The 24,596-nt window shown below is 42.3% G+C and overlaps 1 protein-coding gene across 3 annotated transcripts in view; it reads left to right on the top strand.

Annotated features, from left to right (window-relative positions):
• The window catches only part of RBMS3 (RNA binding motif single stranded interacting protein 3), a 1,080,127-nt gene that overhangs the window by 1,002,649 nt on the left and 52,882 nt on the right, over positions 1–24,596 (top strand). For all 3 annotated transcript variants that reach the window (XM_084858281.1, XM_084858283.1, XM_084858282.1), the window contains one exon: positions 20,901–21,011. In XM_084858281.1, coding sequence (XP_084714407.1) covers positions 20,901–21,011 — 111 coding nt within the window. The remainder of the gene's footprint in view (positions 1–20,900; positions 21,012–24,596) is intronic.

The following is a 24,596-nucleotide window of genomic DNA, read 5'->3' as shown; positions in this document are numbered from 1 at the left end:
CGCATGTATAGGATCACATCCTAAGGGCACAATCCTATGCATGTTTAGGCAGAAATATGTCCTACAACTCCCAGCATTCACCAACCAGCCATGCTGGTGAGGAAATGCTGTGAGTTGTAGGACTTATTTCCTACATGCATAGGATTACACCCTAAATATGCTTAAAGTAGTTCTTTGGTCCCTAGTCTATATATTTATAAGTATTGTCCATAAGGCAATTATTCAGCATATATGTATTATTTAGCATAGAAAGTGGTGCACAGTTTCCTTCAAACCACTTCGTCTGGGGGTTGTCCCTCCTTAGTCATTCCTATGGTTAATCTTGAGGTTTTCTGTAAAGCATACTATAATAAAAGAGACCTTTACATCTACCTTATTTTACCTCTTTTGAATTTGAGTTTCTCAACCTTCCAATTTGGAGAAAGTTGTCCCTATAGCATCAAGATCCTTACAAGTATAAATACCTTGCTTGTAAATTACTTAAGCTTTTAATCTTCTCAGTTCTGGTGATGGCTGAAGATGACCTTTGAGGATATCAACACACACACACACGCACACACACACGGGGCTGCTTGAGGAATTCAACCTTTGTGAATTCAAAAATGAAGTAAGCTGCACCTCCCTGAATTTAGTTACCAATGTTTGCACTTCTCTATTGTTGCAACACACTTCTTGGCTTAAATAAACAACAAATCAAAATGCATTTAGAAATGCAGATTTTCTGGAAAATGTATTTAGAAATACATAGCTTGAGAGAAAATGTGTTAACATACTACTTACATACGTGTTTAAATGTGAATTCTCATGGGATTTTCTTTTTAAACAAATACAGATTAAAGCAGAAATGTGAAATGTGATGGAACAGACTAATGAGTCACTGATAGCTACATGTATAACATACCTATGTAAAATATATATGTGGGCAGCACAAAGAAATGGAGAAAAAATAGTTTGGTTAAGGAACATGTTGCTGCAAGTTGCAGTATATGAAAGCTGTTAATTTTATGATTCTAGAGTACAGTCAAGGTTCAGCTGTCTATATGCTTTGAATTTGGGCATTGGCAGAGCTCAGAACTTGGGCAATGGAGGAGATCACCAACACACGGGTAATTTAGAAGCAGCGAGAACAGAGTTTCTTGGCCAATCAGAAATGAGTAGTTCAACCTGGACTTTGACAAGGCAAGATCTAGGACCAGGAAAAGGGACCACTGAGTAGAAGGATCATCAAGTAATATATAGAGTGTTTGAAAGTGTTAGCACTTTCTTTTCTGATGTAGGTCAAAAGAACATTAACACAATCCGTCACAAAATCAGCTAGTAGTTGGATGGAAGGGGTAGTTGTTTTTGATGGGGGGAAATCAAATTAATCAAGAAATGTTTTTCATTTGATGTATTCAATTAACTGTGCAAGTTAAAGCGACAATGGCTAATTTGCATATGGATCTATTGCTTCCTTAAATTTACATTCCTTTGAAATCAGGGGACGAGCTCTACAGGGACCAGTACTCAGCAGGTGAACTCTGCAGGGACCACTACTCAGCAGTTAAGCAGTATTCTAAACAAACAAACATCCTTTGCTTTGGTAGTCTTGATTAATGAGCACAATCAGCAGGACTATTCTCATTGCAAATAATCCTACTTACCTCGCATCCTTGTATGCCATTCTTGATCCAGAGAAGCCTCCCAGTGATTAAAAAGATTTCAAAACTTACCATTTGTAAGTCAACAGAAGATGGCAACTGCAATAGTAACATCCAAACGTTACGTCACTTCGTGTGTTTTATTTAGGGCTGTCTGTCGCTGGCAAATCTGGTTCTTTTTTGACTCAGTGGAGTTCTTCACTATGTACGGCTTAATTTGTGTTTGTGAGCCAAACTGCAGGCTTTCCTCCAAACCCCAGGAACTTTCTTTGCACATTTTCCCTCGCAGGTTCAGCAATTTGTGCAAATTACAGCCAAATTTGGGGAATTTGTGCAAATGCAAAAAAATGTGCAGAATGCCCAGAAAATCAGCAAAATAGCCTGACTCACTGCAGATCGAGTCGGCTGCAGCAGCAGGAACCATAACAAAGTCGGGGAACTGTGGGGAACCAGAAGGGAATGAGAACCACCCCGGCCCAAAGGATGAGGCTGGTGGTCAATGTATCTGAAGTCACACTTGATTACCGGAACGTGTATACACAGGTAGCTCACAAAGGAACTACCATTTGGGAACAGGTTACATGGGTTTTTAAAGGAAAACAAAGTTTACAGTAAAAATATGAAGAGAAATACTTTAGCCAATTAAAAGCTTACATATGTTATCTATATCCAATCACATTAGGGCTGGGGGTGCTCACATATGTATCAGTGCTCCCTAGCCGTGAATATACCCCTAAACACAGCTGGGGCACAATAATCTGCAGATTCCTCCTGTCAGGCAGTACCTTATCTCAGTAGGGAATGCGTTTTTGCCTACCCATTGCCCATAAGATAGGAGCTGGAGCCTGCTTTATCTGTGTGCAGTAATGTTTATTCTACGGTACCCTCTTACCCAGTTCTTTGCATCTTGTTTTTCTCAGCTACTCTGTTACAATACTCTCTGTATTTTTCCTAGGGATGTCAGAGAATTCCACCATGGATCTCAGTGAGGCCGAATGCCAGTGCATTCGGCCCCCCGAAATCCATGGTGGAATGAAGCCCCCCGCCCCCCCCACCCCACGAAAGGCACACGAAATGGAGCACTTACCTGCTGCCGTCTGCACTGACTTGCGAATGGTGGCCGCATCTGCGGCCGCCATTCGCTTCTTCCATGTAGCCATGATAGGCTATGTAAATAGTTACGTAGCCTATCACAGCTAACGCAGCGACGCCATTTGCATCCCTGCAGAAGCCGTGATAGGCTACGTAAGAATTTACATAGCCTATCATGGCTTAACTAAGGGAACGCAAATTGCATTCCCTTTTTTTTTGGCCGTAATAGCCTACGTAAATATTTACATAGCCTATCACAGCAAAATACAGGGACGCAAATGGAGGCGGCCACATCAGCCGCTATTTGCATCCCTGTAGGCTGCCCAGCGGCTGGATGTCTGGCTGCAGGCAGCCCTGGCTGGCGGCTCCATGGAATCTCTGCAGAGCAGAGCCGGCCAGAGAGAATTTCAGGGGGAGGAATGGAGCGCCTCCCCCCCACCATGAATGTCACTTTCAAAGATCCTAATTTTTCCCTCTTGGAGACTTTGGTTCAGGCCTGATACTTTGGTTCAGGCCTTATACAGGCTTTTTTCTCCCATAGGGGAGAAAACCTAGGAAAACTTGTCAAACTCTGCCCCCCAGATGGATTTCTCTGACATCCCTAGTTTTATTACTGAACCGCTTTACAGCCATAATGACTTTCCATATTTCACACATGGGTAACACACTCTGCAATTGGAATGCAACCCTATCCCATCCTAACTTCTTGTACATGATATTGCAACAGTGCTCTTTACAATGAATGCCATCATGAAGACATTATGAACTACTGTTTTTAAGGGTATTCATCACTTCCACATCATAGCTGTGGTGGATGTACATTTGTTGTATTCACTTTATTTAGTTATTTTATTTAAAATATTTCTTAGTCACCTTTCAGGGCACAAGCCCTCCCAAGGCAATGTACAACAATAAAACACATGCAACCAATTATGAGTGGGATCCAAAGAACAGTGAGCAGAAGGGAACGACTGCTAGTGCCAATTCGTTCACAAAAGCAAGGGATCACACGGTTAGATTGTTTACCCATTCGTATGCTTGTGTGTCTGCAAGTGATTGTGCAAGCTCTTTGCACAAGCAGTCTATCTTTGGATTTGTCAACAGAATATGAACAAAGCAAATCTTCGTTGTGAATTTTACCCTATAAATGCACCCCTCTTTTCTAGTATCAGTCCCACAATTCATGGAAAAGGAAGATTATTTCGGAGTTGTTCATGAAGCCAAAAGTTCTGCAATAACGATACTCTGCTCGACAGTTTACGACCATGGCAATGATTATGGGTTCGATCCATAGGTTTGGTCTCTATTGGAGAAAACTCTTTTGGATCTAATTCTATATTTTCTATTTTTAGACAATTTTCTCTCTCTTTTAGGGCACAATCCTATGCATGTTCAGGCAGAAAAAAGCCTATAACTCCCAGCATTCCCCAGCCAGCATGGGAGCTGTCAGACCTTTTTCTGTCTAAACATGCATAAGTTTGCACCCTTAATTAACTTTGGTCAAATAGTAGTGTAAAAATTATTTATTTATTTATTTATTTATTGTTTATTGTGTTTTTATCCTGCTTTTCAGACAGTTATTGTCTCCTAAAGCAGCTCACATTAATTTTAAAAAAAGGAGACAGTCCCTGTCATCCGGCTTCCAAACTAAAAAAAACACGACACACAAAGGCTTTGTTCAGCCTTGTCAGGATGTTTGAGTGTTGCATAGAATGTGAGTTTTGGTTTTGTCAGTACTGTAAAAAAGAAAAACACATTGTATTCCATATAAATGGTACTTTCCCCAAGTGAAACAAAGAAATATACCAAAAGTCAAGGTGTTTTTTCCCCTCTTTCTTAAACATTACAGCCAGAGCTATTTACCTTTGTGTCAAAGCTTCATCAAAGGACCACAGAAGCCTGTGTGAAGACGTAGGAGACCATGATATCGTTTTTCTTTTAAAGCCAGTTAAATCACTCTGAGACTTGCCAAGGTAATCCAGTAGGTTTGGGGGCTACGTGGGGATTTGAATCCTGGTCTCCTGCATCTAAGTCCAACATCTAAACACAGTACACCGTACTGACTTTTAATTGAAGAGATGACAGGTTACGATATTTTGTATGACCCCAAAATTATGTTTCTAAGATATGTATTTTATTTTTTTCTGAAAGCCTTTGGCCATAAGCAATAAATGCTTGACTGACTGACTGACTATAATCTCAAATTAATAATCTGCCTACTCGAATTAGTTGCAAAAGGGATTTTTATTTATAATGCACCGGAATAATGTAGTTCAAGATAATATGCAATGTTACACATTATTTTCTCTTTCCTAAACAGTAAGCATAATGGTAGCTTAATATTTAATTTTAAAAGACATGCAGTTCATCCATTATTAAATCAATTAAGAGAAATGGGAATGGAGGGCTCTTTTTGCATCCAGGTAGCTTGGTACCTTTCAATGCGTACTTGCCCCAGAAACTGCCAACGTTTTGTTATTTTTGACACATTAATTTGTTCTGCTTGTAAGGATGTTGGCATTATGGTGCACCATGTTGCATGCCAAGCATGTGTCCCAGTTTGAAAGGGCACAACAGAGAAATATGTCATTAGAATTCTGTAGACATGTAAAATGGAGCTCTCTAGGTTCTTCCCCTTATTGCTTACTGGTGGATTCATACAGTTCTAACATTGGAAGGAGCTTCCATGGGTCTTCTGGTCAAATCTTCTGTCTTAAAGCAAATAAAATGTAGCTGCTATTACCACTACTTCTATTCCTCCCATCCTACTACTGTTCCTGCTGCTACTACAGGTACTAAAGCCTTAGCATAATGTTTAAATGGCACATAGAATGCCCTAGAGTACGTTTCTAGACATTATAGCTAAAATGTCTTGGAAGGAGCCAATGGCCCCTAGACAGCATTGGCGGGGGGGGGGGCGCATAGGATACTTTAGATTTCTGAATCTAAGGCCAGAGACAGCACTCCACCCTCAGATCTGGGAATCCATGCTCTGCCTCCACCTCCTCGCCATTGGAGCAGAAGGAACCATGCCAGCTGTCTCTCTGAGGTCAGAAACTTGACCTCAGAGAGGGGGTAAAGGGGGTGTTCCATGGGGAGGAGAGGGGACTGGAGAGGTTGGAAAATGAGCTATCCCACAACCTCTCCAACTTCTTTCCCTCCCCCTCTGATGTGCCCTAGCTAGACAGGCAAAAAAATGAAAAAGAGGAGCAGGGAGGCGATAATTACCTCTGCTTCTGCTCCTGCTCTTCACTAGATGCTCATAAGCCTCCAGGTTTGTAGCCTTTTGAGCAATGAGGGCATAGGTGATGGGAATGCACCTTATGGCTGCAATCACGTGTACACTTACCTATGGCCCATGGAACATAGGGGGACCTACTTCTGAGCTGACATGTTTAAGAATGTGTTGCATATGACATCCGCGCAATCTTTTCCAAAAATCTATGAAAGCAACAAAATGTGTAGCCTCTCCAGGAATTTGCTGCTGAGGTGCTCTAATAGCAGAAAATGTTTTTCCTAACGTTTCATCCACTGTATTTCCTTTTCTTGGACTCCATTGTCTGCCCTCCCACACTACCCGTATAGTGAATAGCCACAAGTCCCCCCAGTCGTGCACCTGCTTTTTAATTTTTCATCTCGTTCCATCTGCAGTGACATTCCTTCCTTTCACATTATCAGTTGCTTGTTTCAATGTAACAGCCCAGACATGTTAGCTCATTTATCTTTTGCAGTCACATTTGGGATGTTGCGAGTGCCCGACTGGGGCCCTTTACGCCTCTAATGTTACAGAGATGGCCCTGTACGGCCACCATTGTGCTCAACATTAAAGATGTGAAAACTATGGAGCCTCCCATCTTGTGCAAAAATGGCAGCCCAGCAATCCTGGACTGCTCACCAAGCCCTCCAGAGTTCACATGGCCTGGCAAGTGGGGGTGGGAAGCAGCAGCAACTTAGTGAGTGCCTTTGTTCAGTGGTCCAGGTGAGTTCGTCCATCCCAAATCATATTACACAAAATCAGGTTCTTTCAAGCATGTAGAACAGGAGTGAGAAACCTCTGACCCATGGGTCTAATCCAGAGGTTTCCAATGGAGGTCCTCTACCAAGCCCCACCCTCTCTCCCAGTGCTAGAAAACAGCAGGCTTTCACTAGCATGGGGACAGGACACCTCATTTTTATCTCAGATCACTGATCAGATATAAGAGTAGGGTTTCCCAGCAGTAAAGAAAGGCAGCCTTTCAAAACTGCTGAGAGGAAAATCCATCTCTTCTCTATGAATCATAGATATGACCAGGGTTTCCTCTCCCAGTGCTAGAGAAATACTAGATTCCCCACCAGTGGGGACACTGTTCTAGCATTGCTTCTGATTGTCTTCACCGAATCTCCCAAGGCCTTACAAGTTCTGAACATCACACATGGGTACAGGAAAATAGTCTGCATAAACATCCTTGATCTATAATTTTGTTGTTGTTGTTTATTTGGTCAGTCGCTTCCAACTCTTCATGACTTCATGGACCAGTCCACTCCAGAGCTTCCTGTCGGCCGTCGCCACCCCCAGCTCCCAAGGTTGAGTCCCCCAAGGTCGGGTCTGTCACTTCCAGAATATCATCCATCCATCTTGCCCTTGGTCGGCCCCTCTTCCTTTTGCCTTCCACTTTCCCTAGCATCAGCATCTTCTCCAGGGTGTCCTGTCTTCTCATTATGTGGCCAAAGTACTTCAGTTTTGCCTTTAATCTCATTCCCTCAAGTGAGCATTCTGGCTTTATTTCCTGGAGTATGGACTGGTTTGATCTTCTTGCAGTCCAAGGCACTCTCAGCATTTTCCTCCAGCACCACAGTTCAAAAGCATCTATCTTCCTTCACTCAGCCTTCCTTACGGTCCAGCTCTCGCAGCCATAGGTTACTACGGGGAATACCATTGCTTGAACTATGCGGACTTTGTTGTCAGTGTGATGTCTCTGCTCTTCACTATTTTATCAAGATTTGTCATTGCTGTCCTCCCAAGAAGTAAATGTCTTCTGATTTCCTGGCTGCAGTCAGCGTCTGCAGTAATCTTTGTGCCTAGAAAGACAAAGTCTGTCACTGCCTCCACATTTTCTCCCTCTATTTGCCAGTTCTCAATCAAGCTGGTTGCCATAATCTTGGTTTTTTTGAGGTTGAACTGCAACCCAGCTTTTGCACTTTCTTCTTTCACCTTCGTCATCAGGTTCCTCAGCTCCTCTTTGCTTTCAGCCATCAAAGTGGTATCATCTGCATATCTGAGATTGTTAATGGGCGTGCAGCCCAGGCCGGGCCCCTCTCGACTAGGGCTTGTATGAGAATTTCATTTCGGTTCGCAAATCACCCAAACGTGCCCTGTTCAGAAACGTGAACATGACGAGGAACACATTTTTAAAAAAAAAAAATGGCTGCACATTCACGAACATGCATTCGCGTTCAAAAACTGCATTAGAAAAAAATGTGCACCTTGAAATGTGTTTTTTTAATATATAAAATATGCATTTTCACATTTTAATTAATGGGGGAAAGCACACTTTTGAAAAATGCATACAGACATGTGCACTTTTCCCGTTCAAATCCCCCCTCCCCTGCAAAAAGGATGCAAACGAAAACTGGAGTGAGACAAACTGAGCTTTGAAGTGAAGTTCAGAGAGTTTCAGTGAGCTTGAACATCCTTGGTTCTCTGGAATAGAGATGTATGAGAATTTTGTTCCTGCTTGCAAATCATACAAACGTGTCCCGTTTGCACCTCCCAAAAGTGACTGCAAACATGAACACAGTTCTCAGGAAATGTTCACCATTTCTCAAACTTGCTTTCATGTTCAAAGCTGCACTTGCAGAAGTGTAGACATGTGCATTTTCCCCACCCACAAATCTGCATTTTCATACTTTAGTCTATGGGGGGAAATGCACATTTTTTTTTCAGTGGGGAAAATGTGCACTTTTTCCCAATTGAAAAAAGAGAAGACACTCATATTCAGGAATGCAGATGACCCCATCCCTACTCTGGACCTTCAGATAAAGCATCTCCCCCTCCCTCCCCCCCTCCCAAAATATTCTTGGTCCTGGCATTTCAGTGATTTTCTGTACTAAATTCGATATTCTAATAATAAGACCTGAGTACCTGAATAATAAAGTAAGGTTCTGCTCATTCAGCAAAAGCGAATAGCATCACTGTATTATTTTTGGGACCATCGAACAACTGTAGCACTCTTTACAAATAGTAGTACTTGAAACGATTTGGTTTTTTGAAGCTATGGTCTGTTCTTTTTCTTTTTCTCTTTCCCCTTGCACATTTGTGGAATGAGAAGCTCTGATATATTTATATATATTGTCAGAAAATGCATGTGAAAAAGTTACACTCCAAGGTACAGGAAGTGAAAATGCTAGGGATGTACGAAACCCCGCTTACCTAGCTCCGCCAGGTTCCACTGGGGGTAGTAGGTGCTCCGTCCCTCCCCCCGGAATCCTCACTGGGGGGGGGAGGCATGGAGCACCTCCCCCCCAGAATCCTGGCCGGCCGGCTCCATTCCGCAGGGATTCCGCAGAGCCGCCGGCCAGCTCCGCCAGCAGCCGGACATCCAGCTGCTGGCTAGCAGGGACGCAAATGGCGGTGGCCGTAGCCGCTGCTGTTTGCATCCCTGAATTCAGCCGTGATAGGCTATGTAAAGACTTACGTAGCCTATAACGTCTGAGTTAAAAACAACAACAACACGTGTACACAAATGGCAGTGGCTACGGCCGCCGCCATTTGCGTTCCTTATTATTGGCCATCTTAGTCTACGTAAATATTTACATAGACTAAGATAAAGACAAGAAAGGGGAACGCAAATAGCATAGCGGACGCTATTTGCGTTCCCCTTTATTTTCACCGTCTTACTCTACGTAAATATTTACGTAGACTAAGACGGCGAAAATAAGGGGAAACGCAAATAGCGTCCGCTACGCTATTTGCGTCCCCCCTTATTTTCGCTGTCTTAGTCTACGTAAATATTTACGTAGACTAAGACAGCCAAAAATAAGGAACGCAAATGGCGGCGGCCGTAGCCGCCACCATTTGCGTACGCGTTCTTTTTTTTAAATCCAGACGTGATAGGCTACGTAAGTCTTTATGTAGCCTATCACGAATGGGGGGGGGAAACAGACTGCAAATGGCGGCGGCGACGGCGGCTGGTCGGAAGACCAGCCGCCGCCGCCAAAGCAGCCGCTGGAGCCGTCGCCGTCCGGAACATCCGCCCCAGGTAAGTCTCGTCCCGGGGGGGATCGGCGGGGGGGCGGGGGGTGGCAGGCCGTTCTGCCACGGAGTTCGGGGGGCCAAATGCACTGGCATTCGGCCTCACTGAGATCCATGGCGGAATTCTCTGACATCCCTAGAAAATGCTAAATCCAAAGAGTTGCTTAGCAGGAGTTAATCATTCAGCTTTGGGGATGGTTATCACTATCAATTGACTATGCATATGTCAGTGCAGAATGTGCTAGCAGTGGCCTTCGATGAGATTAAAGAACATTGAAGTGTTTTGCTCTATATTTTACAAGCTAAGTAAACATTTGAAGATATGGAGATGAAAAAAATGTGTTTCCTTTGCTTTTGCCACTTGTCCAGTATATACTCTCAGAGCACAGATAATAACTATTTTAAACAAATTATATTACCATTAATGTGATGGCAACCTATAACATAAGACTCTGTTGTTTTCTACAGCTGAATCTGTTGGATAAGATGGGAGCTGACAACCACATTTTGATAGGGGTGGATGAAAGTCCCTTACCTGTCCTCGAAGGACGTTCGCGGTGGAGGGGAGGCGCTTCGGTGCTCCCCCCGCGAAGTTCAGGCTGGGGGGGGAGGCTTCCCGCCTCGCCCCGGCCGAAATTCAGGCCGGGGAGGAGGCTTCCCGCCTCGCCTGGCCGCGAACGCGAAAGTTAAAAAAAAAACAAAAACGCCCCCTGATAGGCTATGTGACGATTCACGTAGCCTATCACGGCTAGATCTGCAAAGTCAGCCATGATAGGCTACGTCAATCGTCACGTAGCCTATCACGGGTGACTTTAAAAAAAAAAAGTGCATACGCTAATGGAGGCCCCCATAGGGAGCCGCCATTCGCGTTCCTTATTTAGTCGCTGTAGTCTACGTAAATGTTTACGTAGACTACAGCGACCAAATAAGGAACAGGAATGGCGGCTCCCTATGGGGGCCGCCATTATCCGTACACACTTTTTTTTTTTTTTAAGTCACCCGTGACAGGCTACGTGACGATTGACGTAGCCTATCACGGCTGACTTTGCAAATCTAGCCATGATAGGCTACGTGAATTGTCACGTAGCCTATCAGGGGGCGTTTTTTTTTTCTTTTATTGCAATGGCGGCGGTGGCAGCCGGTCGAAAGACCGGCTGCCGCTCCTGTCCCGCTCGAACACCCGCCGAACCGCCGGCCGGACCCGCCGCTGGGAGGGACATTCGGCGAAGGTAAGTCCCGTCCCGGAGGGGGTGCAGGGTGTGGGGGGGGGTTCGGAGGATTTCTCCCCGAAACTTGTTCAGGGGGCCGAACACGTTGGCGCTCGGCCCCCCGAAGTTTCGGGGAGAAATTCTCCGCCAACCCTACATTTTGAGAAATGCATATGAGATATTATGTCATAACAAACAAATAGTCTTTCCTTAATCATAACTGTTTACTTGTATGATCACATAGAAATCCTACAATCAGTGGTGTATTACATCCAGCAGTGCCTACATCCAAAGTAATAATTCCTCCTCCTACACTATATTCTGTCACAATTTCTTGTACTGGTAATATCCTCTAATTCCTCTCTCTGAGAGCCATGTGTGGACAACATGAGAAAGTAGGTCTAGAGATGAACACATCAGCCTATAGCTAGTCCATATCAGTTTTGCATCATGAGTCTGTTCCATCCAATTTTTGCATAATTCTGTGATTTTTTTAAAAAACCGCACAAAAATTCACATTTATTTTTGTATGGACCCTTCCCTAGCATACAAATTTTGTATGCATCTTTCCTGAAAATACGCATTTTTGGTACACAGTTTTTGAGCTAAGTACTGTGCTGAAAAATTCAGAAAAGTGAGAAATCCAAAGGATAACTGCATTTCGATCCTCATATTCTGGGAAGTGGGAATTAGGTCAGTTTGCTTAAAAATGAAGACTAAGCATTTATCACATAGTAATTTATCACCATGGGTATGCAACTACATGAGGAGCTGGTTGTATGTAGCATCTGATCATGTGCTGAGGAGCTGTTTTCCAGTCAGAACAGGAAGAAGAGAGTGATAAGATTTCCCTCACAAAATTGGCAGATATGGCAGGTGAACAGCCCTTCTCATAGTCGCATGCTCACTATACACATTACAGTCTGGGAAATGGACCTATCTATTCACTGTGAGTCACTTTTGGAAACACGGCAAGAGCTTTTGGTGTCCAAGTGTAATTTTTATATTGAGTCTGGTTCAAATTCCTGTGGCCCTATGTCACTGTTAGTCTTAAACCAACAGAAATATTATTATTTGATTTATTTGGTAGAGAATGCTGCCGACTCATGAGATTTTATATATTGTCAACAATGTGCATTTCAAAAGGAAAACAACCTTTTTTTAATTCCAGAGACAATAGGTTTGCTAAGCAATCATACATTTTCAAGTAAATTGTAGGATCTGACTTTCAAGCCAGTAGAGAACACATCTGTCAAATGCCTGAGAATCTCAATTTTCATATGTGTGTGGAAGTATCATATTTCTAGCCCTCATTATGGTGGAGAGGTATATATTCTAAAGCAGGGCTCGGCAACTTCGAAGAGTCTGAGGGCCAATGTCTACCCACTAGAATCCACCAGGGGCCACCTCCTTGCCACCCAAATCACCACCACTGAATTGCTCCTGAATTTTGGTGGCAATTTGGTGGCAGGAAAAAAGCCACAGTTTCTCTTTAAAACAAGGTGTGCTGGGCTTTTAATGCAAAAATGTGCTCTTGGAAGTCCAGGCAATTTGATGGTGCAGCAGTGGCAATTTGGGGGTGGCAGGGTCCACAGAAAAGGAGGGAAAAACATGTGGGCCATGGGCCACGTGTAGCCCACCCCTGTTCTAAAGGACGGGAGTATCTTCTAAAATCTCTGAGGATAGATGTGCGGTCTGGAAAGAGCAAGGATGTCCCCTGAAAAGACACTTTTCCCGCCCTTCACAGCTTCCTAATCCAAATGAAGGTCTCTGGTTGTTTGCTTTTTGTTGTACCAAAATTAAATAAAGAGAGATGTCATGTCCTGATTGTACATGTTAAGGAAGTACTAAAGACATCAACTGCATTTGCATGACATGCTAAGCCATAGTTTAGCACGACATGAAGAAGCCTCAGCAATCATCTGGCTCATGCAGCTGGGAGGAGATATTTGGTAGCTTTCACTTCTGCTTAACCATGGCTTCTTGTGTCATCTGGTCCGGACCAATGAACCGTAGTTAACAATAACTATGGTTAGTTTCAAACAGGCCAACTTCACAACATAGATACTGAAGGTGGCTTGTTCAAACTATGTAACCATAGTTAAGATTAAGTACAGTTCCTGGTCCTGATGGCACAACAGGTTGTGGTTAATCAAAAGCTTTCAAACTCCTCCTCCTGGCCACGGAGGAGGAGGAGGAGAGGGGATGGAGAGTTCACAGGCTTCAGCTCATTGCACTAAACTACGGTTTAGCATGACATGCAAATGCAGCCATTGTCCTCTGTCTACCCTACATCATTTAGATAAAGATGAATTATCACTCAATATGTGGATGTCTGTTGCCATAGTCTCTGGATTCAGTGGGTTTCCAGGGAAAGGAAAAGTCCCCTGGAACACTTCATGGAGAGTAGCTTACCTGCTTATATCATCCAAACAAAGATCCTCATCCCTAAAGTTTTCTAAGTGCTGAATAAATATATTTTTTTTAATACAGCACTATCCATGCCCAGATACATATGATCTAAAACACAATTCAAAAGGAGGAAGTGATAAGGAGGGTGCAGTAAAGCAAGCAAATTCAGGATTAATTCTTTGTAATGTTATAATACAAAAACATAATAAGATTTTTTTAAGGCAGCAGTGACTGATGAAAACTCGGGGGGAGGGGAATAATGATGCAAACTGTCCATTCCCCAGGCCTGTTACTGCTATTGCTGTGGCTATTCTAGCTGTGGTCCTTTGAGCATTCCATGCTGACATAGGGGAGAGTACCCCCCCAAAAGGGTAGTTAGCTGGCAACCAGACCCAGGTAGCCCCTGATATATGGCCCTTATGGGGCAAGATGTCCCCTTCCCAGGCAACTGGGTCTGCAGGTCCTGGATGTTCTGAGTGGCAAGGGTGACAGATGCAGGCTTGAGCGAGATGGTGATGTAAAATGTCCACACCCCAAGGTCTTTGATGTTGCTGCTCACAGATGGAGTAATTAAGAGGATGGTATCAGTAGTGCTAAAGAAACTGTGGCAGAAATAGTGGTGGAGGAGCTGTTATTTCAGATGTACAGCCACATCACTGGCTTGGATTTACAATATTCAATCACAAAGCATGCCGTGCTGCTGCCTGCCCTTGATGAGTTGTCTCCAGAATTTATGCTCTGCTGTAGTCATCAGTCTGCCACATCTGTAATCAAACCAGGTTTCCAACTTTTTTCTTTTCTTGCAACAGAGCTCTCGGGAAAGTGAGATGTCTCACTATCAATGGGAACCTCTGAAATTAATTCTTGCTGCCATCATTGACAGTCAGATATTTCTCAGAACTACATAGACCTTTAATTGATCAGCTGGATACAATGAAAACTGGTGTGTGCACGTAGGCTCATTTTCCCCCTTTTCTATAAAAGGTGGGAAGTAAGATTAACTATCACTGACACTTTTTGAGAGGAGAGGCTACTGTTAGAGGCAAAGGGGAAAAAAGCTATACAGGAAGTGTGTGTATGTATATGTGTAAAAAATCCAGAAACTGACCTTAGCCTCGCAGCACAACATATGAACAGTGCTTTGTTCTGTATCCAGATTGCTCTAATTTCAATTTTTCTGATTTTTTTATTTTTTATAACCAATATAGTGTAGTTCAGTCTCAGGGACATACATTCTAAGACAATTAGGAGCTCACAGTTTTGGAGACGATTTGTATTGTCAGGCTACCTTGTCAAAGGAAATTACCATCTCCTTGAGATAAAGGACATTGCATGCTATTGCCTCAAACCTTGCAGTAGAAGAACTCATTTGTCTGAGAGGAGGGCTGTTTGAAGTGGCAGGGTTATAGCTGGTGGCGAAAGGATCTCCAGGCAGAAGATTACCAAAAAGAGAAGATCATCATCTGGATTATGTACAAAAACAGGAGGTAGTATTTAGAAATATTGGTGTGTAGAGGTGCTATTTCAAGGAACAAGCTTCATCCATTATTTATTTCTAGGCAGCTTTTCAGCAACTGCTGAAAAGACAGCAATACTATAAACCCCCTTTCTCTAACCCGATGTGTTGGATGTCAACTCCCATCATCCTCAGCAAGCATTGCTGTCTTAAAATCACACATTAATATAAAGCTACAGTCAAAATTATCATTAGTTAAAGCAATGGAATAGCAGGATTGCACGCCATGGGGCTAAATTCCCAAAGCTGAACATAATAACGTACCTGCTTGTGGCATTATGAGAGGGAGCCAAATGGGCAGCATAAGGAAGAGGATTCCAAAGCTCTGGGGTAGCCACCTCCCTCAGATCCCTGCTGCTTGGGGAGACCAATCTGGTTTCCACATAAAATGCAACATGAAGCAGGACTTCATCAGCGGATCTTACATTTCACTGAGGTTCATATGGGAGACATTTACATTGTACAGTTAATGTGCTCTCATCTTGGCAGGAAAAAGGGAAGGCGCAAACACACGTGATCAATGTGGCATTGATAATGTTCACCTTAATAAGCCTGGTGACATTAATGAAGTTGCATACAGAGAGCAATTGTCAGGGTTGTATCTGAGCCCATAGAGTCCCAAAGCAGCTCTAATTCTGAGGAGGAAAGACAACTCATGGGGGAGGAACTCTCTCAGACTTCAGAGGCGCAGCTGGAGGGGGAGCCCCCCCTTCTCACATCCCTGGGAGTGGCAGCAAACCAAGCGTGGAAAGGGAGGGACAACCTGAACTTTTAGATGTGCGGCGCAGACGCAGGCACAAGCGAGAGACCGCGAGGGCCGAGCTTCAGTGCTCAGCCCAATTGGCTTGACGACAACAGCTGTGCCCAGAAGCATCATGAGAGAGGGGGAGATCTTCCCCTCCCACCCATTAAGTTCAGAGAATTGCCGCTTTTCTCCCAAACGGAGCTCAACTGACGTACTAAACCTTAGAACCCCTAGATGGCTGTTCCTTTGTAGTTTCTCTGAGTCTCAAGCAATTAGCATCTGTATGCCTCATTAGGATAAATGGAATTAAAGCCTTGGAAAGCAGCCCTTTTATCTGAATGTTGATTTTGGCTATTGGAGTATTCAGTTGGCAACAGGGGAACCTTGACAGCAGTGCCATGAACTGTTCAAACTTCTGAAGCTTCACATGATGCAAGCAGGGCCTCAGGTGAGCCTTGCTGTAATACAGCCTTCCCCAACCTGGTGGCCTCCAGATGTTTTGGACTACAACTCCCATCAGTCCCAGACAGCATGGCCAATGGTCAGGGTTGATGGGAGTTGTACTTCAAAAGATCTGAAGAGCAGCAGGTTGGAGAAGGCTGCTGTAATATGTTGCAAAAGATGTTGTTCCGAATATAAGTCAGTACCGTGTTTGTTGTTCATGCCATGGTTCTGAGCCATTGGGAAGTTTAACACCACCTATAGCTTTCAGACCTTCAAAGTTGCTTTGGCAACTGAGGAATGTTATGTGCTCTTATAGAAAATGAATGAACACATGTCACTCATCTCTGGACCTAACCTCTAGTGTCCCCCTCCCCCCAATACAGGCAAAGCAGATTCATGCATTAATTGGAACTATTAACACTAATAGAAAGCTGGACATTGAAGTAGCCTTGAAAAACTACAGGACGGAGTGGTCTACATGGCCACTGCCTTCTTTCTGTTTGGTACAGAACTGACTGCACATGAGTGCAGGTGGGGGACAATCTATGACAAGATTTGTAGAAGACAATCTCTCTTTTCTGCCTTGGACCCCCCCCCCCCACACACACATGGTTCCCCCTGGTTACTATAAGGTGATAGATGTATATTATGTGCATTCTGTCTAGTGCAATCCATTATGGTTCTTGATCATCATCATCGTATTCATTTAAAGCATTTATACCTTGCTCTTCAGCCAGAAAGTCTTCCAGAGCAGCTTACAGATCAGTTAAAAACAAGACAGCCCCTGCCCTCAGACTAACAATCTAAAACATCATGACACAAAAAGGAAAAGGGGATTTGGAGGGAAAAGGAAAACAAGAATACTCAGGTACCAGTTCTTAATATTATACAGATCTTATAACAACCAGCGGCTATACTGCTGATGTAATGCTGTGATAGTGATAATGCAGCTGGACATTGTTGGACTTCTTATCATGACCAGCTGGAATGGAAACCGCTCAAAGAGAGCAGGAGCCAAACACTATCTGTCTTTGAGTTGAGCCAGTCCAGTGGTTTTGCTTCCCATCTCCCTCGGCTGCTGGATGACAAGTTGGGGGAGAGGAAAAGTTTGATGGAGCATCTAAAAGTAGTTTTAACTGCTTTCTTTCTGCATTTTTAATATGTTTCATGCTTCATTTTAAAAGAATCTTCCCCATGTTTTAGCAGCTCAGTTATTTATCTCTTTTAAATGCTGATTTTTTGTTGCTGCTTTTAATTTTTTTATGTGTTTTATTATCTTTTTGTTTTATCATTGGTTTTATTGTTTGTGCTTTTATTATGTACATCACCTTGAGAGGTTCAGCTGCAGGACAACTCATAAACTGAATGAATGAATGAATGAATGAATGAATGAATGAAGCTGGCTTCTCAACAAAGTTGATGGTGCCCCTGCTTACGTAGCCAATATATAGCTATAATCTCTCTCTCTCTCTCTCTCTCTCTCTCTCTCCATCTCCATCTCTTTGCCCAAAGCATCACTTAGTGTACATTATGTCTATAGACTGAAGCATGGTCAGATCCTGTGCTCCACACAGGGAATTGCACATATTCACAGTTTGAAAACAACAGGAAGAATGAACGTAAAAAACCTGCCTATATGTGTACAAATTTGTGCTTGTGTAAAAGAAGTTCTATGCATCAAGGCTTGCTCTCTCTCTCTCTCTCTCTCTCTCTCTCTCACACACACACACACACACACACACACACACCATGGCCATAGCCTTCTGGGGTGGGGCATTATTGCAAGGCTGGAGAGAGGTGGCACCATCAAAAGTGAGAGTGAACTGCAGAGAGATAGGCCAATTTTGCCATATCCACATCACAGGATGTAGGGGGAAAGGGTTTTTGCCTTAACTGGAGTAACTCTTTCATAGACTGGAAATGGATCTTAATTAACTTTTCTCAATAAACAACACAAACAATTTGGCATGTGAAACAAAGGGGAGTAAGTTTGTGGGCATTCAAGACCTGTCCTACATTCCTAGGACAGAGAAACAGGGGGAGGTCCCCAGGGCTGGGCAGCTCATGTGATCTGCAGGAGCATGGTATATAGGTACCTCTACTGATCAGCTGGTAGACATGGTACCTGGTCTTAGCCTAACCATATCTGTAAATATAAGGTTTCACCATAGTAAAAAAAAAAGACTGAACCTTGAGCATAGCACCCAAGGGACATTTGCAGCTGGATGCTAGACCAGTGTCTGGGGTAAAGCTGATTTGGGAGACACATGGAATTACCTACAAAGATAGATATTGTTGTTGTTGTTGTTCAGTCATTCAGTCGTGTCCGACTCTTCGTGACCCCATGGACCACAGCACACCAGGCCTTCCTGTCCTGCGCTCTCTCCCGGAGCGTGCTCAAGTCCATATTCATTGTATCGGTGATGCTATCTAGCCATCTCATCCTCTGCCGTCCCCTTCTCCTTTTGCCTTCAGTCTTTCCCAGCATCAGGGTCTTTACCAGAGAGTTTTCTCTTCGCATTAGGTGGCCAAATATTTGAGCTTCAGCTTCAGTATCTGTCCTTCCAATGAGCACTCAGGGTTGATTTCCCTTAGGATTGACTGATCTGACCTCCTTGCAGTCCAGGGGACTCATAAGAGTCTTCTCCAGCACCACAGTTCGAAAGCATCAATTCTTCGGCGCTCAGCTTTCCTTATAGTCCAGCTCTCACAGCCATACATTGCTACTGGAAAAACCATAGCTTTGATTAGACGGACCTTTGTCGTCAAGGTGATGTCTCTGCTTCTTACTATGCTGTCTAGGTTTGCCATAGCTTTCCTCCCAAGGAGCAAGCGTCTTTTAATTTCATGGCTACAGTCACCGTCTGCAGTGATCTTGGAGCCCAAGAAAATAAAATCTGTCACTGCTTCCATTCCTTCCCCTTCCATATGCCAGGAAGTGATGGGGCCAGATGCCATGATCTTAGTTTTTTTAATGTTGAGTTTCAAACCAGCTTTTGCACTCTCCTCTTTCACCCTCAACAAGAGGCTCTTTAGATCCTCTTCACTTTCCACCATTAGGGTGGTATCGTCTGCGTATCTGAGGTTGTTGATAATTCTCCCGGCAATCTTAATTCCGACCTGTGATTCATCCAACCCGGCATTTCTCATGATGTACTCTACATATAAGTTAAATAAGCAGGGCAACAATTTGCAGCCTTGTCGTACGCCTTTCCCAATTTTGAACCAATCGGTTGTTCCATGTCTGGTTCTTACTGTTGCTTCTTGACCCTCATACAGGTTTCTCAGGAGACAGGTATGGTGGTCTGGTACTCCCATCTCTTTAAGTATTTGCCAGAGTTTGTTGTGATCCACACAATCAAAGGCTTTAGCGTAGTCAATGAAGCAGAAATAGATGTTTTTCTGGAATTCTCTTGCTTTCTCCATGATCCATCGAAAGTTGGTGGTTTGATCTCTACTTCCTCTGCCTCTTCGAAACCCTGCTTGTACTTCCGGTAGTTTTTGGTTCACATACTGCTGAAGCCTAGCTTGTAGGATTTTGAGCATAACCTTGCTGGCATCTGTCTGTCTGTCTGTCTGTCTGTCTGTCTATCTATCTATCTATCTATCTATCTATCTATGAAAGATAGATATCTATCTAACAAAGATAGATATAGATCCCAGATAATCATTTAATGACTATAAATAATCAATAAATCTGTGCCCAAAATTTAAACTCAACGTGCTTGTATATGTTGAATCCAGAATAACTTAAATCCAATTTATTTCAATAGGTCTACTCTAAGTATGATTAAGTTGGGATTCAACACTATGTATTTCAATAATTGGTAACAAGTTGGGATCTTTCAATAAGTTAAAAAGTGCCATAAATGAGGATTCATCCTTGTGACTTGGAGGGGGGACATACAATTTCGCACAGCAGTTAGTACCACTCAGAAACTGAATGTTTATATGAGAATAATGGTGGGGCATATAAATGAGATAGCATTAAATGAGGTTATTTCATATAGGCTATGCTAAACATTAAGCGAGATGCATTTTGCTTTGCTTTGGTGTTCAACATTCTGCATACATTTGTTTGTCAGTAGTAGAAAGCCAAATGAAGCATGTATTAAGAACTGGTATCTATAATAGCCTCATAAGAATTGCAGTGGCATCAACCTGTTGCATCTGAAAGCAGTTGCTTTCCAGTGAATTCTAGAGAGGTAGCAATTTTCCTGCCTCCAACCTCCATATCTGTATAAAAAAATACTCAGAGTGGGCTGCCATTTTGCTTTTTCACTTTAGTTATGACAATGTCTAGGGTTGAATTCGAAGAGAAGCATATATATTAATCTGAGTCATTTCAATGGGATTTTTTGTCAGAAAATCCAAATGGTCACCATATTAGTAAACAGTAATAATAAACTAAATAATACACAATGGACTACCCTTTAATGGTGCCACAAAATCTGCATTTGAGGTGGTTGCCTCATTTTGCCCTTACCCTGACACCAGTGATGGATATGAATTAGACTTATTTTCTATGGTAAGTTTTAGCTTAGCTTGTTCATTTAAAATTTTAATATGTCATTGAAGTAAACAATGTGATGAAAGTTATGTGTGTTTATAGGGTGCTGTGTTAACACCAACAATGGATCACACAATGTCCATGCAGCCAACAAGTATGATGGGCCCCCTGACACAACAGATGAATCACCTTTCTTTGGGCACAACGGGAACGGTAAGCTTAAAGAATGTGCTATAAATTCTCTTTTTAATCCATGCATTGTTAGTTGCTAAACTTCCAAGATGGTTCGCTGTTTAATCAAATAATTTTCAGTACAGTCTTTTATTATTAGAGCAGTTCCATAGCTAATAAATTGTGTGCTTTTTCTGTATCAATTTTTAATATATTCTAAATTGCAATATGACATCAAATAAAGAGTAGAAATAGTGTATTAAAAGGTGCTACTTGATGTGACATTGGATATCTATGATTAGGACCTCCCATGTTTATTATTATCATTATTATTAACAACAACAACAACAACAACTGCCCTCATTTGGATCTGGCGATGACACTGGAGAAAGTATTTAAAACAACAACACCATACCATTTTCCTGATTGCAGTCCAAGATAATGTTACATTCATTCTGCCTATAAAATGCTCTAACACCCAGAAAGGACATTTCCAAGGTACAAATGAAGCCCCATGGCACAGAATTCCCTATCTGTGCTTTTATTACAAGGTATGATGCAAGGGACAATATCCAACGGTGTCCTTCTTCAAGCTCAGAGAGTACTAGCAGAGCTCCACTGATTTTTTCCATTGCCCAACAGGTTGCCCAACGGATTGTGCAAGTATAATGTACAACGTTTTGCACAACTGCACTTGTGCAAATGTAACTTTAGTTGGAATCTTCTCTTGCGCATAGTTTGGAACCTAGTTTCCATTAGCGCAATGTCATTTATGCTAATGGAATGACACAGAATGCCCAAGGTTTTATTACAAGGTATCTACTCCAGGCAAACATTGCAGCACTTTGAGGCAGGTAGACAAGTTGCCTCTTAGGACATCACCAAGCACAAATAAAGAACAGCTGCTTACACACACACATCTGTTGTTGCCATATCTACATAATTCACACATTAAACATCTCTAAGTTATATATATATTAATCAGAGACATTTTAATGAGATGTTTTGTCAGAAAATCCAAATGCTCCCAATATTGGTAAACAGTAATCATAAACTAAATAATAGATAATGGACCAGTCTTTCATGGTGCCCCAGAATCTGACAATTGAGGTGGTTGCTTCATTTTGCCCTTATCCTGACACTGGCAATGAATATGAACTAGCCTTCTGTTGTGCAAAAATTAATTAATTAATTAATTAAAAATAACTTACAGCCCACACATTAATTTATATATTTCAAAATTTAAATACTGCCCATCGTGGGCTGGCCCATGAAGTCATGAAGCGTCGGAAGCGACTGACTGAATAAACAACAATTAATTAAAAATGTATAGGTTCAATACCAATAGATCATACAACACTAAAACACAATAATCAATAAAAGAATAGCTAACAACAGTGAAAGATAGAATTAAAACAATTTTCTGCCTTAGTTTTTCCCTTTCCTAGCTACATTTTGTTCAGAATACTTGCATAAAAACTGAAGATACTTATTTTTTCTTAAAAAAAAACAAAACAAAACCAAAAGATTTCCTAATATTCCTAAAACACTTTGTAGTAATGTATGTTAGAGGAATTTTAAAGGCTAGTTCAAAGACCTACTATGTGGAGATTCAATATTCATGGACAGCCATCTGTCAGGGATGCTTTGACTTTGATTTCTGCATTGAGCAGGGTGTTGGACTCGACGGTCTTATAGGCCCCTTCCAACCCTACTATTCTATGATTCTATATGTGCATATAGACATTTAGGAAGGACAAATACCTATCAATATGCATCATGCTGGCACACATACAGTATATCAGTTCAGTTAACACCTTTCTTGAATATGTTGCTGTGTAACTTTTCTAGTTGCATTGAATTTAGCCCCAAAGTGTGTGTGCGTGTGTGTCTACTATAGAAGTATTAAAATTATTTCAATGTAGGCAACAGAATTGTGCCCTTGGTTGCTTTTAATTTTCTAATATCTAGTTTGGACCATAAATATTTTGCCTATTAGGTGGGTGAAAGCTTTGGAATAATTGGGAACTACTCTAAACTGTAGCAGTGTAAAGTCTGTTCTCTGCCAAAGTAGCGTGTGCTTTAGCAAGTGGGTCTAAGCCATGCCTTTCTGCTTTTCATGCCGTTGATGAATCCTAGAAGCTTGCTATCTGGCCTCAAATGAGGGACATGGTTGCACTGGCATGGGAGCCATCAGGATCAGCAGAGTTGCCCCTCTGTGTGACACAAGCCTGAACCTCACAGGGCCCAAAAGGCAACCAAATGTTGCTTAAAGAAGCATCTTGGAGTGGATTTGGAGATGGGCAAAATATCCAAGGTATTTTGAGGGAAGTGAAAATGGCATTTTGACAGGACTAGCAACATTTCTCAGGTGGATTTCATGCACCTCTACAGAGGTAAAAGAAAGCCAGTGGCTGAGGCACCAGTGTTGTGGTTGAGGTAATCTTAGAATTGACAAAAGAGAACTAATTGCACCCTTGACCAGCTCTGGGACACTAATGCCTAGGCCTGAGTTGCTGTGCCTATGACAGAGTATTTACAAAATGTACTAAATGGTATAGTATATAGTACAATTATATGTAGCAAATAGTTTCTAGTGTAAACTGCAATGAAACAGAATTCACTTGAAAATAACTATGCTCAGGATCATAGCTTTTATCTTTTACCCTGTTCTTGAGAGTGTGGCACAATACACATATATCCAGTATTCTTTATTCATTTAAGAATATAAAGGCACCTGCAGGCATGATTAACTTGGTTCTGAATAAGGTCTGCAGATGTTCTTCATATGGTTTACCCTTGTTCATATGAGCTCAGCTTTCTTCTTTTAAGTATCTTAAATTGTCCATACCTATCTGTGGCATAATTTCAGTTATTTCACTTTGTTTATTTTTGCCTTCTGTATTATTTTAGCACCGTTTTTACTGAATTATATCCGACCTTTGTTAGTTTGTGATATCAGCATTCTGAAATGCTTAGAGGAAGAATTTTAAGGTGAGGTCTTTCTCTTTACCTTCTCTATTTGGTTTTTCGAAATCATTATTGCTGATAATTTTCACAGTTCTCTCCCATGTATTATGGAGTTAAAGGCAAGAAGATTCCCCAGTAGGCTAAAATGTTTGATCTACATTTTACATGTGCTGAGCTAACATGAGTCGTTCTCATAATAAGTTGTGACCTTTTCTGGAATACAGTGTGATCTTTCACATATTCTAAGGACTTGCTTGTTCTATTGCCTGTTAGCTAAAGTCTGCCAAAGTTGGTTTATGTTTGGGGATGCTTATCTAACGGTGCTTCCTCAACATTTTGAGTAAGTTTGAGTTTTAGGTTAATTTTGAAAGTTATTTTTACATGTCACAAGTTCCAGGACTGACTTTAGGGACTGGTATAGATGTACATCTGTCAAGTCCCGCACCCCAATAAGGAGACCACTGCCAGTCTCTGGAGCCTCTGGCACTGCTGTTCCTTCCCCTTGCTGTTGCTTCCTGTTTGCATGCCCTCCCTCACCAAACAGTGAGAGGGGCAAGGAGATGTAATCGCCACACACCTTGTCTCCCCCTCCCTGTGGGAGGCTCAATTAGGCTCAGAAGGAGCAACATCAGTGAGGAGAAGGACCTGCACAGAGAG

Source organism: Heloderma suspectum, chromosome 5 (assembly GCF_057233095.1).
Source record: "Heloderma suspectum isolate Gila_16-S chromosome 5, 16-S_ref, whole genome shotgun sequence".
Lineage (NCBI taxonomy): Eukaryota > Metazoa > Chordata > Lepidosauria > Squamata > Helodermatidae > Heloderma > Heloderma suspectum.
This window is presented reverse-complemented; position numbering and strand designations above follow the sequence as displayed.